This window comes from Oryctolagus cuniculus, chromosome 18 (genome assembly GCF_051225735.1).
Source record: "Oryctolagus cuniculus isolate XC-2025 breed Fujian yellow rabbit chromosome 18, ASM5122573v1, whole genome shotgun sequence".
Classification (NCBI taxonomy): domain Eukaryota; kingdom Metazoa; phylum Chordata; class Mammalia; order Lagomorpha; family Leporidae; genus Oryctolagus; species Oryctolagus cuniculus.
In genome coordinates this window covers 10587524-10606101 of record NC_142884.1, presented here as the reverse complement: position 1 = coordinate 10606101, position 18578 = coordinate 10587524, and the positions used below count along the sequence as shown (strand labels likewise).

Here is an 18578-nt window from a genome sequence, read left to right as displayed (position 1 = left end):
TGATGAGAATGCCTTTTTCTCCAAGAGCTTTCCTTGGTTGATGTGACATCATTTACCACAGAGATTTTATGAGGAAACAAAGGCAGGTGACCATCGAACTAATCTCACTTGAAGTATTCAGCTCATTTAAAAAACACATTTCAAAATGTTAAATTGAATATATAAATTTTCAAACTGTGTACATGTTTAAGTTATGCTGTGGGTGTAATTAATGTATTGTCTATTATTAAAACTAGTTGCTTCTGCTTTTAATGCACCTAATAGAAAATGCAAAATTGTATTTGGTGCTTGCCTCATATCTGTTCAGCTGTGTAAGAATTTCCATATTCATTTATGAAATTTTGACAAGGGTCTCATTTTTAACACCCAGGTCTCATTTTTCAGGGACTTTGATAGGGGTTAGATGTGTATCAAGTGATCTTGCGAGATAAAACACAGGAATTCCTAAAGAATGGGCTGCAGGAAAAATAAATGTCCCTGTGTAAAGAGCTCAGAAAACAGAGGTGATGAAGATGGGAAATCGAGGAGGTTCATTGTTTAACAGACACTGAAATGCAGGCATGTCTCCCAGCATGTGCATAAATCCTTCCATAAGATCCCCTCCCCTTCTCATGCTTATATCTTTGTTATTAGGATCCAGTCCCTTGTGCTGTCCAGGAGTTGTGTGCTACAGTTAAATACCCACCAGCAATGGCCTGAAGCTTTCCCAGTGGTTGGGGTGTAGAGACTTTCAGTGTATTTACATCATAAAATCTTTTTAATCAATATATTTTTTTCCCAATTTCATCTTCTCTATCTTAAAGTCTCTAACCCACTTAACTTGTTGTTCCATTCTGTTCCTCAGGGACATCAACACGTGCTCTGCAGCTTGAATCCTAGCACATGTCTTTGTCCCCAAGGCTGATGGATTTCACCTCACATTTCCGTTAGATTCCGAGGGTTGGATCCTTGTCTTTCAGGAGCTCACAGTTCCACTCTCTTCGGTTTTCTGTGATTCCAACCCATTATCTAACGCCAGAAAGAGGCTCTTCCTGTGAAGAAACTCAGTTTATTACAGGAGCTCATAAAATCTGTGCTTCATCCTGCTATGTCAGGGTGACATTTGGAAATACCCCTCAGCGACCTTCAACTAAGAACTGGTCCATCGCTTAGTGGTGGTCTGTCTTCCACCATTGCCTCTTTCCGCTCCAGGATTTCTCTGGTCTTAAGCAGATGTGGCTGCCTCCTGGACGGCTCTCCACGTCCCCCTCTGCCCTCGTCATGGTTTCATTCCCTTGATCAGTGCAGTTTGAAATAGACTTTTCCTCTAATTACCAAATCCAATTCCTGTTTTGTGGCCAGCCGTCCTCTCCTTCAGAAGTAGTTTTGAATGTTGAAGTTCAGCAAATTCTCCGCAATTTCCTGTTCCACGGATTTTGTAGTGGACACCCATGCACCAGCACCCAGATCCAGAAGCAGAACAGTGCCGCTTCCTCCATCCCTCACGACCCCCCTCCTCCGTCTCCACCGCGCCCCGTCCTTGTCTGGTCTTGTGCTGTTGCCCGTTCATCCATGAGGCGCTCTTGCGTGTCCTGCGACCTCTCGGAGGTGGTCTGTGTAAGAGCGCCTCTGTCCTGGGTCTGTGTAGGCTGTAAGAGAGTTGCGGGGTCTCCTGCTCAGGCGCTTGGCTGCACAAAGGCGACATCGCAATTCCGGGTCTGCTGGCTGGTGCTCAGGCCATGGAGCCGCTCAGGAGGCACCACCCTGAGGGCGCGTGGAAGTGACGTCATAGATGGAGCCCGGGTGCACAGGCTTCTGGGCCCTGTGCTGAGGCGGCCGGGAAGTCCTCTCTGTTACCAGGTTTGATGAGGTCAGCTCTGCAGCTTGGTAGAAACAATAAACATCCTACACAGGTATTTACACTAGAAAGCCAACATTCACAAGAATTCCCTTTGAGAGAAACTGTCCCCAACATTTCCTCCAGGCTCCTTGCTGTGGCCTGCCTGAGCCCTGCCTGGGCCATTTGGGAAGGGAACCAGCTGATGAAAGCTCTGCTCTCTCTCTGCCTCTTCCTCTCTGTAACTGTAACTTTCAAATAAATACAATCTTTTAAAAGAAATGTAAGAAGGCCACAGTTCCAGTGGAGTGTACACACGGGCTGAAACTCACAATCATATCCCAACATATCCGTTTCAACCTTGTTTATTAATTACTTCAGCCTTATTTATTAATCATAATGTATTAACACAATTCTGTTTTTCTCTCTTCAGGAAGAGTTTATTGATTTTTTTTGTACCTAACCATGGAAGCATTTGTTGGAAATCTTTGTGAAAATGATTATTCCTAAGTCTGGCATGATTGGTGTCTTCCCTTTAAGAAGAGGTACCCTCCTTCTAGAAGTTCATTAACTTTGTTATTCTTCAGAAATAACCTGAATTTTGAGTTTATGTTTCCAGAATGAATTCCACAATACATATGGATTTTTTTGTTAATGTAAAATAGCCTTTCCTTGTTGTAATTGATTATAATTGTGTTAAGATACATATTCTGTTACATTCAACTCTTGCACTTTGTTCTCACTGGGTTCAGTGAGCTGTGACTGCGTTGATCACATGGTGATGTTACAGTGGAAAAGGGAGGTCTGGTATTTGTCAGTGACTGCTGTGTTGGGCAAGGCGGTGGGTGCAGAGAATGAACTGATGTGCTCAACTTCCTCATTGTCTGAATCACAGTTTCTGGTGGTTCTGGAGTCTCTGAAAGCCTTTGGTTCCCTCTTTTACTACAATGGTGGCTTCTCCTAGGTCTTCTTATCCTTTCACGTCTTTACACTAAACGTTGCTCTTGTTTTGTGTTCACAAACTTAACAACTTTGATCTTTTCAAAGTAGGCTTCATCATATCCAGCTTATCTGTTCCCTAATTGTTAGTTTTTCCAATCTTATTTTGCATGTACCTGCTTTCTGTTGCTTAGTTTGTAGCTTGTCATCTTCCTTTATTTTGAATCCTGGTCATTCTTCTTTATTGGACATGTGTCTTGCAGAAACCTTGTAATCCTCTTGAATTTAGTTCCTCTCATATAAATGTGGACACTCGCTATGTCTGCAGATTAACATTGGCCCCATATATCAGGTCCCGGACTTTTGGACTAGATGTGCTTCTGTATTTACATTGTGAAAGTACCAGACAGCACATGCTTGGAATGTGGTATTTATTTAAAGATTATACATACAGTAGTTGGAGAGACAGAGAGAGGTCTTCTATCTGCAATTCACTCCCCAAATGGTTGGAATGGGCCAATCTAAACAAGGAGCCAGGAGGTTTTTGTGAGTCTCCCATGTGGGAGCCCAGGCAGTTGCACTATATTCAACTGCTTCCCAGACCATACACAGAGAACTTAATTAGAAAAAAAGCAGCTGGGACACAAACTGGGGCCTGAATGGGATGTTGATGCCAGGGGGAGGTCTAGCCTACTATGCCACATTGCTGGCCCCTTGATTCACATTTGAAATGAGTACTCTAGGCAGGCTACGTAGCATACCGTTCACCTTACATCAGAACCTTTGTGTGCCTGGTGACAGGATGTAAGCTATATGATGTTAGCATATTTCAATTATATAACACATTATTAGTTATGTAATACATTATTAATAGTCATCCCATATTAAATTACATAACCAGAATTTATCTTACAACAAAGCTTGTACCCTTTCACTAACAGCTCTCCATCTCTGTCACCTGACAGTCACCATGTCTTCTAGTTCTCTATGTTTGGTATTTATATTTCACATACAAGTGAGGTCATATAGCATTTGCCTTTCTGTGTTTTGTTTATTTTACTTAACATAAAGTCCTATAGGTTCATCCATGTTGTCATGAATCCATGGATTTTTTTTTTATTGCTGAATGAAATTCCCATCACCCATTTATTTCCCTGTTGATGGACACTAAGGCTGTGTCCGCATCTTGACTTTTATGAGTTATGCTGCACTGAGATGGAATGCATATATCTCATTCACATACTGACTTCAGATCTATTAGATATTTATCCAATTGTTGTACTGTCAGTTCATGTGCTGTTCTATTTTAACTTTTTGAGGAAAATCCATTCAGTTTCTTACAAGGATTGTTTCATTTTATACCAACAGTGAATAAAAATTCCTTTGCCACTTTGATAGTGGTCATCCATCACTGGAAGGTGATGTCGCTGTGTGATTTTGACCAGTATCTCAGGATGATTTAAGATTTGACTTCATTGTCAAATATTTGTGATTACCTTTTCATATAACATTGGCCATTTTTATGTCTTTGAATAATGTGTATTCAGGACCTTTGCCCTGTCTATTGTATGATTTGCACATCTTTTCTCATAGTCCATAGACATTCTCATTTTGTTGATTATTTCCTTTTTCTCTGCAGAAACTTGTTATTTGGATGTTGTCCCATTTTATGTATTTTCTCTTTTTTTCAGTGATTTCAGAGTCATAACCAAGTAAGCATTGCCTAGATCCAAGTCAGTGACTCTTTTTCCTTAGGGTTTTGGCTAGGAATTTTCTGGTGTCAGGATGCATCTATGTCTTTAATCTTGTTTCAGTTGATTTTTGTGTATGTTGTTAAATAGTGATTCAATATCAATATTCAGGTTTCAGCATCAGTTATTTTACACATTCTCCTTTCTCCATTGTGTATTCTTGGAATCCTGCTCTAAGATTGGTTCGCCATACATGTGGATTCACTTCTGGGATCTTTATTCCATCTATGAGTGTATTGATTGATTGCTGTCAGAACATCTGATGATCCAGCTTGGTTTTTCTCACTGAATACAGGTTTTCTTTCTAGTGCCTCTTGTCTTGCACGTGCATTCAGGACAGCTTTTTCAGTTTCTGTGATTGGGGTAGGGATGCCTTGAACTCACAGGTCACTGTAAATATTATGCTCTTTTAATGCTATTAAAATGATTCATTTTTCTGTCTAATTGCTAAGGCTAGGGGTGGCAACAGTAGACATCTTGAGCCATATCTTATAGAGGAAGGTGTCATCTTTTCATCATTGAGTCTGTTTTAACTGTGAACTTGTCACATGTGGCATGAATTATTTTCAGTTCCATTCATGTACTTAGTTTTTTGAGGCCTTTTTTGTCATGAGTGGATATTCAGTGCTTCAAGTGCTTTTTCTATACCGATGATGTATTAATTTTTCATTCATTCATGTAGTACATTTCATTTACTTGTGTGTGTAGAACTATCCTTACATCCCAAAGATGTCCTGATTATGTATGGTGAAATCCATTTATTCTGCATTTAAGTGTCAACATATTTTGTCGAACTTGTTGATAGCAATGTTCATCAGAAATATTGGCCTGTAATTTCCTTTTCTCATGGTGTCATTCTCTGCCCTTTTTATTTTAAAAAGTCAGGGAATATAGTCCTTCTAAACTGAGTTAGAAAGTATTCCCTGTCTTCATGTTTTGGAGATATTGAGAATTCTATTTTTATCTTGTCTTTTAATATTTTGCAGAATTCAATAGTAAAGCCATCTGTTTCTGGGATTTTCTTTATGGGAGATATTATATTCTTATAGATTTATTTTATTTTTTCGATTTACATACAAAAGCTGTTCCTCAACAGTCCAGACAAGGGCTCCTCAAAGTTGCTGCATCTGGATGGTAATTTGCTTGTTTTTTAAACTTAATTATCTTTAAAGTGGAACACAGAATGGTACAGCTTTTGTGACCACATAGATATAACTATAATTTGTGTTACATAAGAATATCTTCCACTTAATACATTAAAATGATATAATTCTCTGAGAACAAGTTTTACCATAATTCTTTAATACAACTCTTTGAGGACAGAGGTCCTGCATGGGAAGTTAATGCACTGTGACTCCTGTTGTTTATTTAAAAATCAACATTATTTATAATGTCAGTGATCACCCAAGGCTCTTGACATGAGCTGCCTAGGCTATGGAAGCCTTTTGGATCCACAAACTCCTTCATATTTTGAGAAGGCCATAGGCAAAGGGGAATCTCTCTTATCCCTTCAGAGCAAAGTACACCCTTCTTTGGTGGCAGCTTTTTTCCACTGGGGCCTCTCCCACAGAGATCCTTCATGTAGATCAATTTTTGCCACAGTGTCTTAGCTTTCCATGCCTGAAATGCTCCCCTGGGCTTTTCAGCTAGACCAGAATAGCTTAAGGGTTGATTCTGAGGTGAGAGTGCTATTTAAGGCAATTGTCATTCTATGAGTCTGCTGTATGGACTGCTTCCTATGTTGGAGCATCCACTCTCTTTTAATTCTGCCTATTATTATTACCAAAGACTTATCCTACTTATATGATCACTTTAACACTTAATCCTATGCATATGCTCACTTTAACACTTATAATGTATTTTTACCAGTGGGCTTAAGGGGATTTAAGGTCCCATGGCAAGTTTTTAACCTGTACCCTTAGAAGTAGGTCCATAGGAATGTATGCAGAACTATACAGCTTACAGGTACAAACTTCATACTTTTCACAATTACGACTTTAGGGTCACAGTGATTCTTCCCTCTGTGCCCACCATCTCACTCACACTGCCAACCCACTTTCATTTCCCTCTTTTATTCTGACTCTTATTTTTAACTAAGATCTATATTCAATTAATTTTATACATATGTGGTTAACTATGTTAAGTAAAGAGTTCACCAATTAGTATGAAGGAAAAAAGGGGTAAGGAAAATAAGATAAAATGAATGAAAAGGAGAAAAATGAAAAATACATAAAACAAAACTGTTCCTCAACAGTGAAGGTATGGGCTGCTCAAGTCATTGCTTCTCAAGGTGTCCATTTTTTCTTCTACAGATTGCCTTTTAGGTATTCTGTTTTTTTGTTTTTGTTTTTGTTTTTGTTTTTTTTGACAGGCAGAGTGGACAGTGAGAGAGAGAGACAGAGAGAAAGGTCTACCTTTCTCTACCTACCCTTAGAAGTAGGTCCATAGGAATGTATGCAGAACTATACATCTTTACAGTTACAAACTTCATACTTTTCACAATTACAACTTTAAGGTCACAGTGATTCTTCCCTCCATGCCCATCCTTTCACCCATGTTGCATGTGATTTCTCAACAATGTTGCAGTGGATTCATTTCTGAGAGCAGGAGCGTGGTGGGGGCAAGAGGCACGGAGTCACCACACATACCCCGGGAGTCAGGTGAAAGTGGGATTGAGGCAAGCAGCCTGCAGACTCGATTATTTCAGATGGTACAACATCTTATATAGCCAAGACCAGCCAATCTGGTCAAGGGGCAGTCTATGCCCCAACTAATCACAGCCTGTTGACAGGCAGTTTCCAAAGCCATCCAATCACTGCCTGTTGCCAGGCAGGCTCCATTTGCTATGTGGGTTTCAAATCCATCCAGTCACAGCCTGTTGACAGGCAGGTTCCATTGCCAGGTGGGATTCAAAGCCATCCAAACACAGCCTGTTGCCAGGCAGCCTCCGTTGCCAGGTGGGATTCAAAGCAATTCCTAAGTAACTGATGCTTGCTTGCCAGCGGCCACCTTGGCATGGCCTTCTCATTCCATCACACACCCACACTTCTGACCCTCTTCCACTCTGTCTCTTATTCTTATTTCTAACTAAGATCTATATTCAATTAACTTCATACATATATGGTTAACTCTATGTTAAGTAAAGAGTTCATCAATTAGTATGAAGGAAAAAAAGGGTAAGGAAAATAAGATAAAATAAGATAAAATGAATGAAAAGGATAAAAATGAAAATACAAAAAACAAAACTGTTCCTCAACAGTGAAGGTATGGGCTGCTCAAGTCATTGCTTTTCAAGGTGTCCATTTCACTTCTACAGGTTGCCTTTTAGGTGCCCTATTAGTTATCACACAGGTCAGGGAGAACTTACGGTATTTGTCCCTTTGGGACTGGCTTATTTCACTAAATATGATGTTTTCCAGCTTCATCCCTGTTGTCACAAATGACTGGATTTCAATATTTTAACTGCTGTGTATTCCATGGTGTTCATCTCTCACAATTTCTTTATCCATTCTGTAGTTTACAGGCAATTAAGTTGATTCCATTTCGTTGCTATTGTGAACTGAGCTGCAATAAGCATGGGGGTACTGATAGCTCTTTCATATGCTAATTTAATTGTGCTTGGGTAAATTAACAGGAGTGGGATGGCTGAGTCATATGGCAGGACTATATTCATGTTTCTGAGGTATCTATACTGTCTTCCATAGTGGCTTTACCTAACTTACATTCCACCAACAGTAGTTAATTAAGGGTACCTTTTCCCCTGTGATAGACTGCCAATCTTATGCATTTTCTTCTGTTCAGATTTAATATTTTTTATTTAAAATGTTTTAATAAATTTTTAGCATTTTCAACATAATTCATAGATACAATTCTAAGAATATAAAGAAATTCCCTTCCAGATTTAATATTTGTGATTCAATGTTGGTAGTTTGCATGTCTTTAGGAAGTGATTCATTACTTCTACTCATATTTCTTTGTGATTCAGTCTAGGTAGTTGTATGTTTTAGGAACTGATGCATTACTTCTAGCTCATGGTCTTCTCTTGTATATCTTAGTCTGTAGTAGGTTTTTATACTGCTTAGTATTTCTGTGGTATCAGTTTCCGTGTCTCATCTTTTATTTCTGGTACCACTTATTTTAAGCTACTTTTTAATTCTTTGAATAGGTTGGCTGAAGATTATCCTCTGCTGTATTTATAATTTTTGCATGAATTTTGAAATTTTTGTTCTACTTTCATCTCTGTGTCACTCTCTTTTTGCTTGCTTTCTATGTGTGCCTGTCCTTATCTACATACAGATATTTGTATATACAGAAAAAATGAAATATAAAAGCTCTAAGTATAGTCTGTGCATCAACATGTATGTTATCTCTTGATGGACCATGATAGTTTTACTTTTTTAAAGTGATCTGTATTTATTTATTTGAAAGTCGAGATACACACAGAGAGAGGGAGAGGTAGAGAGAGAGAGAGAGAGGTCGGTCTTCCATCCACTGCTTCACTCCCCAAAGGCCTCAATGGCCAGAGCTGAGCTGATAAAGCCAGTAGCCAGGAGCTTCTTCTGGGTCTCCCATGTGAGTGCAGGGGCCATCTTCTGCTCTCCCAGGCCATAGTAGAGAGTTGGATCAGAAGTGGAGCTGCTGGGACTCAAAGTGGCACCCATATGGGATGCCAGCACTGGAGAGTGAGAGAGCAAGAGAGCGAGAGAGCAAGAGAGAGAGAGATCTTCCATCTGTTGCTTCATTCCACAAATGGCCACAAGAGTCATGGCTGGGCCAGTGCAAAGCCAGGTGCCAGGAGCTTCTTCTGAGTCTCCGTTATGGGTGCAGGTGCCCAAGTACTTGGACCATCTTCTGCTGCTTTTCGGTGCATTGGCAGGGAGCTAGATTGGAAGTAGAGCACCTTTACATGAACTAACACCCACATGGGATTCCGGAGGCACAGACAGCAGCTTTACCTGCTACATCCCTTTGCCAACCCCAATTCTATTTTTTGATTGGCATGACATGTGATTGTTGAAATTTTAAAGTTGTCTAAATAACATGTTAAAAATTTTTATTTGAAATAATTGTGTCTGCAGTGTAAATTCTAAAAAAGCAATTCATACACACACACTACATTTCAAGCAGTAGACGTGGATTATTCTTCAGAAAGGTGAATATACACATAGTTTTAGAGCTAATAGCACTCTAGGATTCTGAGGAAAATATTACATGCAAATTTTTCATTCGCAGAGGCCAACAGGTCCTTGTGGCCATATAAGAGTGAAGGATTTGAACACTTGAATTTTACCTTCTTCATATCACCTACCTCTACAATCCAAACTTAAAGGATGCCTGGAATCCAGTCCCTGGAAGTCCCACCCTTGTATCTGAAACATAGAAGATTTGAACATTTCAGCACCCATCTCCCAAACTGAGCTGCTAGGCATCATATCCTTCCACAGGGCACCATATTTTAATAATTTCACAGTGCAACCTATTTTTCCAAAGAGACCAAACTTACCTAATTAAAACTTTGAATACATCATCGAGATACTGTTTCCAAGTGACACAATTTATAGTTTTTGTCTCATAGCTCAGATGTCCACCAGTGTCACAGCAAACTCACTGATCTTCACGATCTATATTTACACCTTCCTCACCCAGCCTCAGCTGAAGAAGCCCATAGACTGGATTTTCATGCACCTGACAATGGCCAATATTTTAAACATTATTTTCCATTCAATGCCAGAAATCATGTCATCATTCGGAGTCAAACGTTTCTTGGATGATATTGGTTGTCAAATATTTTTGTGCATATACAGAGTTACCCGGGGTCTTTCCAGCTGCACCACCTCTCTCCTGAGTATATTTCAAGCCATCACCATCAGTCCCAGTCATTCTAAATGGGCATGGCTGAAGTTTAAACTGTCCACCTGGATTTTCCCCTCTTTCCTTTTCTTCTGGGTCATCAACCTGCTGATCTACATCCAGGTCATTAGAGTCAAGGGAGCCAAATTGAATTTCACTATGGTTGGTCAGGGATATGTTAATGCATACTGTCAAAGCAAGAAGATGAACATGCACTATCCAGGACCATTTGTAAGTTCCATGGTGATTCACGATCTCCTGTTTGTGGCACTGATGATCTGGTCCAGCCTCTACATGGTGGGGCTCCTCTATAGTCACCACAGGAGAGCCCAGCACATCCACAGCTCCAGCCTATCCAGGCAGATGTCTCCAGAAAACAGAGCCACCCACACTATCCTTTTGCTGGTATTTTGCTTTGTCTTCTTCTATTTTTTACACAACCTTTTGACCCTTTTTGTGCTTTGTAGAACTGAGAAAAATACAAGATTGGAGAACATTAGTGGATTTTTATCCACATGCTACCCGACACTCTGTCCCTTTTTTCTGATGAAAAATAACAAAATGATTCCCAAATTACTCTGCTTCCTTTCAAATATGAAAATGACCTTTCTTCGGAGAGCTTTCAGTGGCTGATCTGACACCTTCATCAGAGAGGTCTCCACATAGATTTTATGAGGAAATGAATCATGTGACCATGGGACACTGGAAACCGGGCTACTTTGAGTTGAGTTACTTTTTACATACATTCAAATTTTAAAATGTTTTTTGATAAAAATGAACAAATTAATTTTCACATTGATTACATATTTAAGTTATTGTATTTTAGGTTAAGATAAAGTGTTATATATTATTAAGGTGAATTGTATCTGCCTAGTTTTGTGCTTTTTAATTCAGCTATGAGAAAATACCAAGTTAGGGCCAGTGCTGTGGTGCAGCGGGTAAAGCCCTGGCATCTCATATGGGGGCTGGTTCAAGTCCCATCTGCTCCTCGTCCAATCCAGCTCTCTGCTATGGCCTGGGATAGTCCTTGGGCCAATGTACCCATGTGGGAGACCTGGAAGAGGCTCCTGGCTTTGGATCTGTGCAGCTCCGGCCATTGTGGCCTTCTGGGGAGTGAACCAGCAGATGGATGACCCCTCTCTCTGTCTCTACCTCTCTCTGTAACTCTTTCAAATAAATAAATCTGAGAATAAATCTTAATAAAAACAAAAATGAAAATACAAAATTAACACATGTGCTTGCCTTAGATTTTTGTTCCTAAGAATCCATCCAAAAACATCAAAATACTCAAATCATACATTTGAAGGACTCATGTAGATGGATAGCATCAGTGAACTAAAGCAATAAAACACAGGAACTAATGAGATTCCAAAAGAATGTCTGTGATGCAGGAAAAAAAATATATATAAACAGCTATGGCCAACATTGTGCTATAGCAGGTAAAGCCGCCACCTGCAGTGCCGCAATCCCATATGGGCACCGGTTCGAGTCCCAGCTGCTCCACTTCCAATCCAGCTCTATGCTATGGCCTGGGAAAGCAGTAGAAGATGGCCCAAGTCCTTGGGCCCCTGCACCCATGTAGGAGACCTGGAAGAATCTCCTGGCTCCTGGCTTTGGGTTGTGCAGCTCCGGCCATTGCAGCCATCTATGGAGTGAACCAGTGGATGGAAGACCTCTCTGTCTCTCTCTCTGCCTCTCCTTCTCTCTCTGTGTAACTCTGACTTTCAAGTAAATAAATCTTTAAAAAATAAAAATTAAAAATGTTATGAAAATAGAGCTGATCAAGAGGATGGGAAGTCTTGGGGGGTTCAATCCTTAACGTACAGTAAAACGCAGAGCTGTCTCTGCGTCTTCATAAACCTACCCACAATGATCCCCTCCCCTTCTCAGGCTGACATATTTGTCATTTGGATCCAGTCCCTTGTGCTGTCCTGAGATGGGTCTCTGCAGTTCAATACTCACCAGCAATGGCCTGAGGCTTTCCCAGTGCTCTGTGGTGCACTGGCTTGCAGTGTTTCACTTACCAAGTCTCTTTCTTCAATAATATTTTTCCTTGTTTTCAGTTTCCCCAATCTTACAGCCTGTGTCCCACTGAAGTCATTGATGAGTTCCAGTCCTCAGGGACATCGCACAGGGCTCTGCAGCCTGAATCCTTGCACATCTCTTTGTCCCCGAGGCTCATGGGTTCCACCTTGTCTGTCCCCTAGATTCCAACGGTCGCATCCCCATCTCTCAAGAGCTCCCATTTCCTCTCTTCAGCTTTCTGTGGTTCAAGCACAATGTCGAACACCAGAAGGAGGCTCTTCCCACGGAGAAACTCACTTTTGTCCATGAGCTTTTAAAAAATTGTCCTTTAGCCTGCTGTGTCAGATAGGTGAGGTTTGGAAACCCATCAGAGACCATCAGCTCCGGTTCTGTTCCGGTCCTTGGTGGCAGGCTGGCCTCCTCCAGGTCCCTGCTCTCCCTCAGGTCAGGCAGGTGTGGCTGCTTCCTGGTCAGCTCTCTTCCTCCTCCTCTGCCCCTCTCTCTGTCATGGCTTCATTTCCTTGATCAGTAGTTTGACGTTTTCTTTTCCTTGAATTTCCAAATCATCTCAGGTTGCACTGTTGGACGTGCTTTTGCTCAACAGTATTTTCTGAATCTTGTTTTTGAAAGTCCCAGAAATACTCAGCAACTGGTCCAGTTCCACAGGTGTCCTAGTGGACACGCACACAGCAGCTCCCACGTCAGGAAGCCGACGAGTGCGGCTGCCTTGAGCCCCTCACACCTGCCCCGTCACCAGCCCGCGGTGCCTGCTCAGGACTAACAAGCCCTCACTGCCCTTGTCTGCTCCTCCTCTCTTGTCCATCCTTCCTGTGTCTCTGTGAAGCGGACCACGCGACTCCTCCCACGTGGTCCTGCAACTGCTCCCCTCGCACCCTGCGCCAGCGGTGGCTGCTGGGAGTTCTGAGGGTGCCCCCGCCCCCACCTGCCACTGGGAGCTCAGAGGTGAATCGCACTTCCGGGTCTGCGCGCGGCGCTCCGCAGTGATCCTCTCAGGAAGCACCACCCTGAGGACGCAGAGAAATGACGTCATAGAGGGAGCCTAATGCGGAGGCTGTGCGGGGGAGTCCCTGCAGAGGCCTCGGGGTGAGACCTGTGTGTCTCCATGTTTGATGTGTGCCCGGTTTTCTCTACTTGGATAACAAAAGCAGTGAAGAAACTCTACCGGGACTTACAACGCAAAGCTGACAGGCACAGGCTGCCTTGGTCACTAGTTTTCCTCAATGCGTCTGTTCCCGAGCACATAGTCTAATCAGGCTGCCATTTTGAGAAAATATTGTGGACTCCAAAGAGCAGAAATTCATTTCCTCCCGCGTCTGGAGGCTCCGCGTCTGAGATGAGGGCGCCAGCACGGCCGTACCCTGGCAGGGCTCTCATCTGGGTTGGGGAAGGTGGTCCTCTTGCTGTACCCTCACATGGCCTTTCCCGGGTGTGTGTGCATGGAGACAGAGGCACACTGGTCTCCCTTCCTCTTATCACAAGAACAACCCTAACGGGTCAAGACCCATCCTCATGGCCTCCTTTGACTGTAATTATGTGACAGTCGCATCTCCCAGCACCATCACATTTGAGGGTAGGGCATCACAATGACATTTCAGGGGTCACAGGCGGTATGTGACACAAACACACACACACACACACACACACACACAGGGGGCTTATCTCTACACAGAAACCTTCATGCCTGAAGCTTCCTATATTTATATGCTAAAAATATATAACTTCTTATGCCACTCCTTTGGGGGCCTTGGGAGAAGCAAAGGTTATCCGTTTCCTTTGAAATGTTTTCTGCACTTTTTCCATGGGCAACAGATGACGAGTGAACCAAGTCCTATGGGGTGGTCTGCAGACTTCTTGCTCTGTCCCCACAAAATCCCTGAAAATTGATTCCTAAATGATTGTGCTGGAATCTCTTCACTTGTTTCACCCCCAATTTGGCAGAATCTGAATTTAGCTCAAGCAGGTTCAGAATACATGTTGGTCTCTACACAAATGGAAAAATCAGGGCAAAATTCAAAGCTTAGATTTATTTTGCAAACACTTTGGATATTTGCAACTAGGATCAGGAAGAGCTGTTTTACACATTTTATTTCTATTATTGTCATTGACACACTTTGTTTAGTCCTTCATCATGTTTCTTTGAGAGCCTCCTGTGTTTTAAGTTTCTGGAATAGTTTTTGCAATATTCAGATGATTCTGTAAGCTTTTTAGAAACATGAAAGAAGAATTCACTATGTTTGATAGTAGTTTAAAAATCACATTGATTACTTGTTATTCAACTGTTTCTTTCTTTCTTTCTTTTTTTTTTTGACAGAAAGAGTTAGACAGTGAGAGAGAGGGAGAGACAGAGAGAAAGGTCTTCCTTCTTGGTTCATCCCCCAAATGGCCGCTACAGCCGGTGCACTGCGCTGATCAGAAGCCAGGAGCCAGGTGCTTCCTTCTTGTCTCCCATGCAGGTGCAGGGCCCAAACACTTGGGCCACTCTCCACTGCCTTCCTGAGCCACAGTAGAGAGCTGGACTGGAAGAGGAGCAACTGGGACAGAATCTCACACCCCGACTGGGACTAAAACCTGGATGCTGGTTCCGCAGGTGGAGGATTAGCCTAGTGACCCATGGCGCTGTCCCAACTTTTTCTTTTATACTGAGTATCTGTGAAGCTCTCCAGATCTCTCATTCCCAAGTCTACTGAATGTTTACTTTTCCGTTAAACTCTCCTCTTTTTTCTCAATACCTAAATGGATATTATCTATCTACATTGGAGATAATGTGCTTCTAATTTTATTTTATTAGTTCCTTGTATATTCTATTGTTATTTTCTCAGCAGCATTCCATTTAAAAATAACCCTTTATTTCAAATTAATGGGTACATATTTTTATTTTAAAAGATTTATTTTATATGACAGAGTTAAGGAGAGACACACAGAGAGAGATCTTCCATCCACTGGCTCCCTCCCCCATATGGCCACCATGGCCAGGGCTAGTCCAGGGCAAAGTCAGGACCCTGGGACTCTATTCAGGTCTCCCGTGTGGGTCGTAAGACCCAAGTACTTTCAGTATCCTCTAATGTTTCACAGGTGCATTAGCAGTGAGCAGGTCAGAGGTGAAGCAGCCTAGAATCCATCCAGCACTTACATGGGATGCTGGCAGCACCATACCCTGCTGTGCTACAATGCTGGCCCTCACATTTTTATTTTAGGTTTCAGTCACATTTAGATTAATTTATACCAACATTTACAATTAGAAATTTTATATATTTTATCATATATAATTTTGAGGCTAATCATATATTCATGTTATTTAACTGGTGTAAATTTTTAACTTTTTAAAATGATTTTGTGCTGGAATATGCAAATAAAAATGATTTGTATACTGATTTACCTCTCACTAATCCTGGGACTCCCTCTGCTGGGGTTTTGGGACCTGTCACCCCGCCTCCCCCTGCCTCCCTCCCTTGGCCACAGTAATCACCATGTCATTCTGTTCTAACCTGAGATCCGCGTTTTCAGGTTTCACCTACGGGAGAAATTGTGTGGCGTTTTTATGTCTCTATCTTGTTTCACTCAACGTCTTCCTGTCTCATTCTTTGTCATCATTGAATAATATCCTGCAGTGCACATTGGCCACATTAAAAAAAATTCATTCATCCATGGGTGGAGGCTTGGAGTGGTTCCCTACCTTGGCGTCTGGCTTTTGTGAATAGCGATGCAGTAACATGGCACTGTTTGCTTCTGACACAGACATTTCACCTCCTCGGGGTGTAAACCCCAAGTTGGATGACTGGTTCACAGTGCCGTGGATTTATTTTCATCTTGGGTGGTGCCCATAGCTCATTTTATACTGGCTGATCTAATAATGCGCATCCTGAACCACGACATGCAGCTGCCTCCACCCTGTGCCATCACGTCAGTCAGCCTGGAGTAAGTGGCTTATTTTGTGATGCACACACACTGACACGTGTCTGTGAGCACGAAGACCATCCAGGAGATTGTGATCACATCAAAAGGACAAAATAACATACAGACGACCGACCCCAATGGGATGGAAATGTGATCTTTGAGATAATGCTGATTAAATATTTGTCTCAAAGGAGCACAGTGAACTTCAGAAACCAAGAGGAACCATACAGAAATTTATCAGAGAAATCGGAGCTGATGCTGTGGCACAATGGGCTCAGCCACCATTGCAGTGCCAGCGTCCCTCCTCAGAGTGCTGGTTGGAGTCTTGGCAGCTCCACTTCTGATCCTGCATCTTGCTGATGCCCCTGGCTAAGCAGGGAAGCACGGCCTCTACCATCCATGTGGAAGACCAGGTCAGAGCTCCCAGCTCCTGGCATCTGCCTGGCCCAATCCGAGCTGTAGCAGCCATTTGGGGAGTGAACCAGCACATGGAAAATCTCTCTCTCTCTCTCTCTGCCCACTATATCTTTCAAATAAGTAAATGTAAGATAATTTTTGGAATTCTGACTATAATGATATTCTCTTCCTCCTTTCTACCCTTCTCCTCCCTCCTAAACGCCCTCCCTCCCCTTTCTCTCTTAAAAAAAAGAAATTCATAAGAGAAATCTAGAAAGTTTGAAACAGTTTAAAAAATCAAAGAGTTCATGGAGCTTAAGATTATCAAAAGTGGACATACAGGAATAAATGAGAATTCAGAGGGGGCAGAAGAAGACAAATGAGTACAAGGCTCGTTCGAAGAAGCAATCGCAGAACACTGCCACAGCTGGAAAGAGATGTGAAAATCCAGGAGTTGAAGGTCAAGCCCAAAAAAGTCTACCCCAGAATGTACTGGAAACAAACTGTGGGGAGCAACCCGGACTAGACTAAGTTATTGGAATTAAGACTTATTCTATGCATCTGCTCTCCCACAATATGGCGCTGGGAGAGGAGAAAACAGCTTCTACACAGCTGCCTCCAGTTCAACCAATAAACTGTAGGACTTGCTCCTGATTGGAGGAGAGCAGTGTACTTGGCGTGTGGGTAGCAGAGTTGGGATTGGTGGAAGAGGACTATAAAGGAGGAGAGAGACAATATGCACCGGGGAACATCTATCTGAAGGAACACCTGTGCAGCCCCCGAGAGAGCCGGCCGGCGGTGTGCCGCTCCCCTGCGGAAGTGGGGAAAGTGGCTAGGGGGAACTGCCCTTCCACGGAGGTGGAAGGGTCGGTAGCCAACCTGGGAAGAACCAGCAGCAAACCTGGGGAGGGCCGAGCAGACAAAAGAACAGCGCAGGGTCCTGTGTCGTTCCTCCATGAAGAGGGGGAGCGACACAAACTCTCCCAGGGCATCGCCGAGGAGGATCCTTAAAGCAGCAGGAGAAAAGCAGCAAGCAACTACGAGAGCTTCCAGAATAATCCACGGTGCACTGCTTGGCAGAGCCTGGCTGGCCGGGAAGCAATGGGACAGGGGAACAAAAATCCACTCCCAAGAATAAGGCACCCACAAAACCGGCTTTCAGAAGCCAAGGAGACACAAAGATCTTTCCGGACAAACGCCAGCAGGACCTACCCATCAGCAAGTGACCAGGAACGCGACGGGGGCCCCTTCTGCTCATGCACCTGCCACAGGCACCCGGGGCCTGGGAAACCGACGCGCTGGAGGCTGGGGCTGGGAGCCAGGCCGTCCCACGGTTGTGCCCCCAGCGGAGCTGTAGCCCCTAGGCAGGGTGGCCGGCTGGCCCGCGGACTCTGCAGTGTGCCTACTGCATTGGAGCCAGTGGCGGTGGATTCTGGTCTTGACTTCGTCTTACAGAAGGGAGCCTTGAGGCCCAGAGGGGAGCGAGGAGCCGGAGCCCGGTCGCTGCCCTCCGCGGGGGAGTCAGCCCTTGTCTGGTTCCTACCTGCAGCGCCCTGGGGAGGGTCGCAGCTCCCTGGGCTCCTGCCTGTGCCTGTTGCTCGGGCGGGGCTCTCTGCTGCCCTCTGCTGCCCGTGCACTCTGTGCGCTGAGCAGGGCAGGTGCAGGTGTTTGTTCCCTGAGAGCAGAGCTGAGCAGGTAGAAGGCTCAGCTGGGCCTTGTCAGGGAGGGGCCCGAGTCCGGATGCGCACCCCGCCTTGTCCCCGCTGTGTGACCTGGGGCAGGCCGCTTGCCCCCTCTGCGCTTCCGTGTTGAGCTCTGCAGAACGGGAGTCAGAGCAGGATGCAGCTCACAACGTGGTTGAAGGGACTAAGTGTAGCACGGAGCCT

At 43.4% G+C, this 18578-nt stretch overlaps 1 protein-coding gene and 1 long non-coding RNA gene across 2 annotated transcripts; one reads left to right on the top strand and one right to left on the bottom strand.

Moving 5' to 3' along the window:
- Positions 1–8914: 8914 nt before the first annotated feature.
- LOC149120767 (uncharacterized) lies at positions 8915–18300 on the bottom strand. The gene is made up of 3 exons (XR_016224569.1): positions 17905–18300; positions 9815–9875; positions 8915–9386 (listed from the first exon to the last, which is right to left on the bottom strand). It is a non-coding gene; the product is annotated as an uncharacterized LOC149120767 (long non-coding RNA).
- ORYCUNV1R1665 (vomeronasal 1 receptor oryCunV1R1665) lies at positions 10042–10989 on the top strand. Its single transcript, NM_001167356.1, has one exon. The coding sequence runs from the start codon at positions 10087–10089 to the stop codon at positions 10987–10989; it is 903 nt and encodes a 300-aa protein (NP_001160828.2). The 5' UTR covers positions 10042–10086.
- Positions 18301–18578: the final 278 nt, after the last annotated feature.

Bases quoted from the DNA above. Each gene is read 5' to 3' on its own strand.
- ORYCUNV1R1665 (NM_001167356.1), top strand. From the start codon at position 10,087: ATGTCCACCAGTGTCACAGCAAACTCACTGATCTTCACGATCTATATT.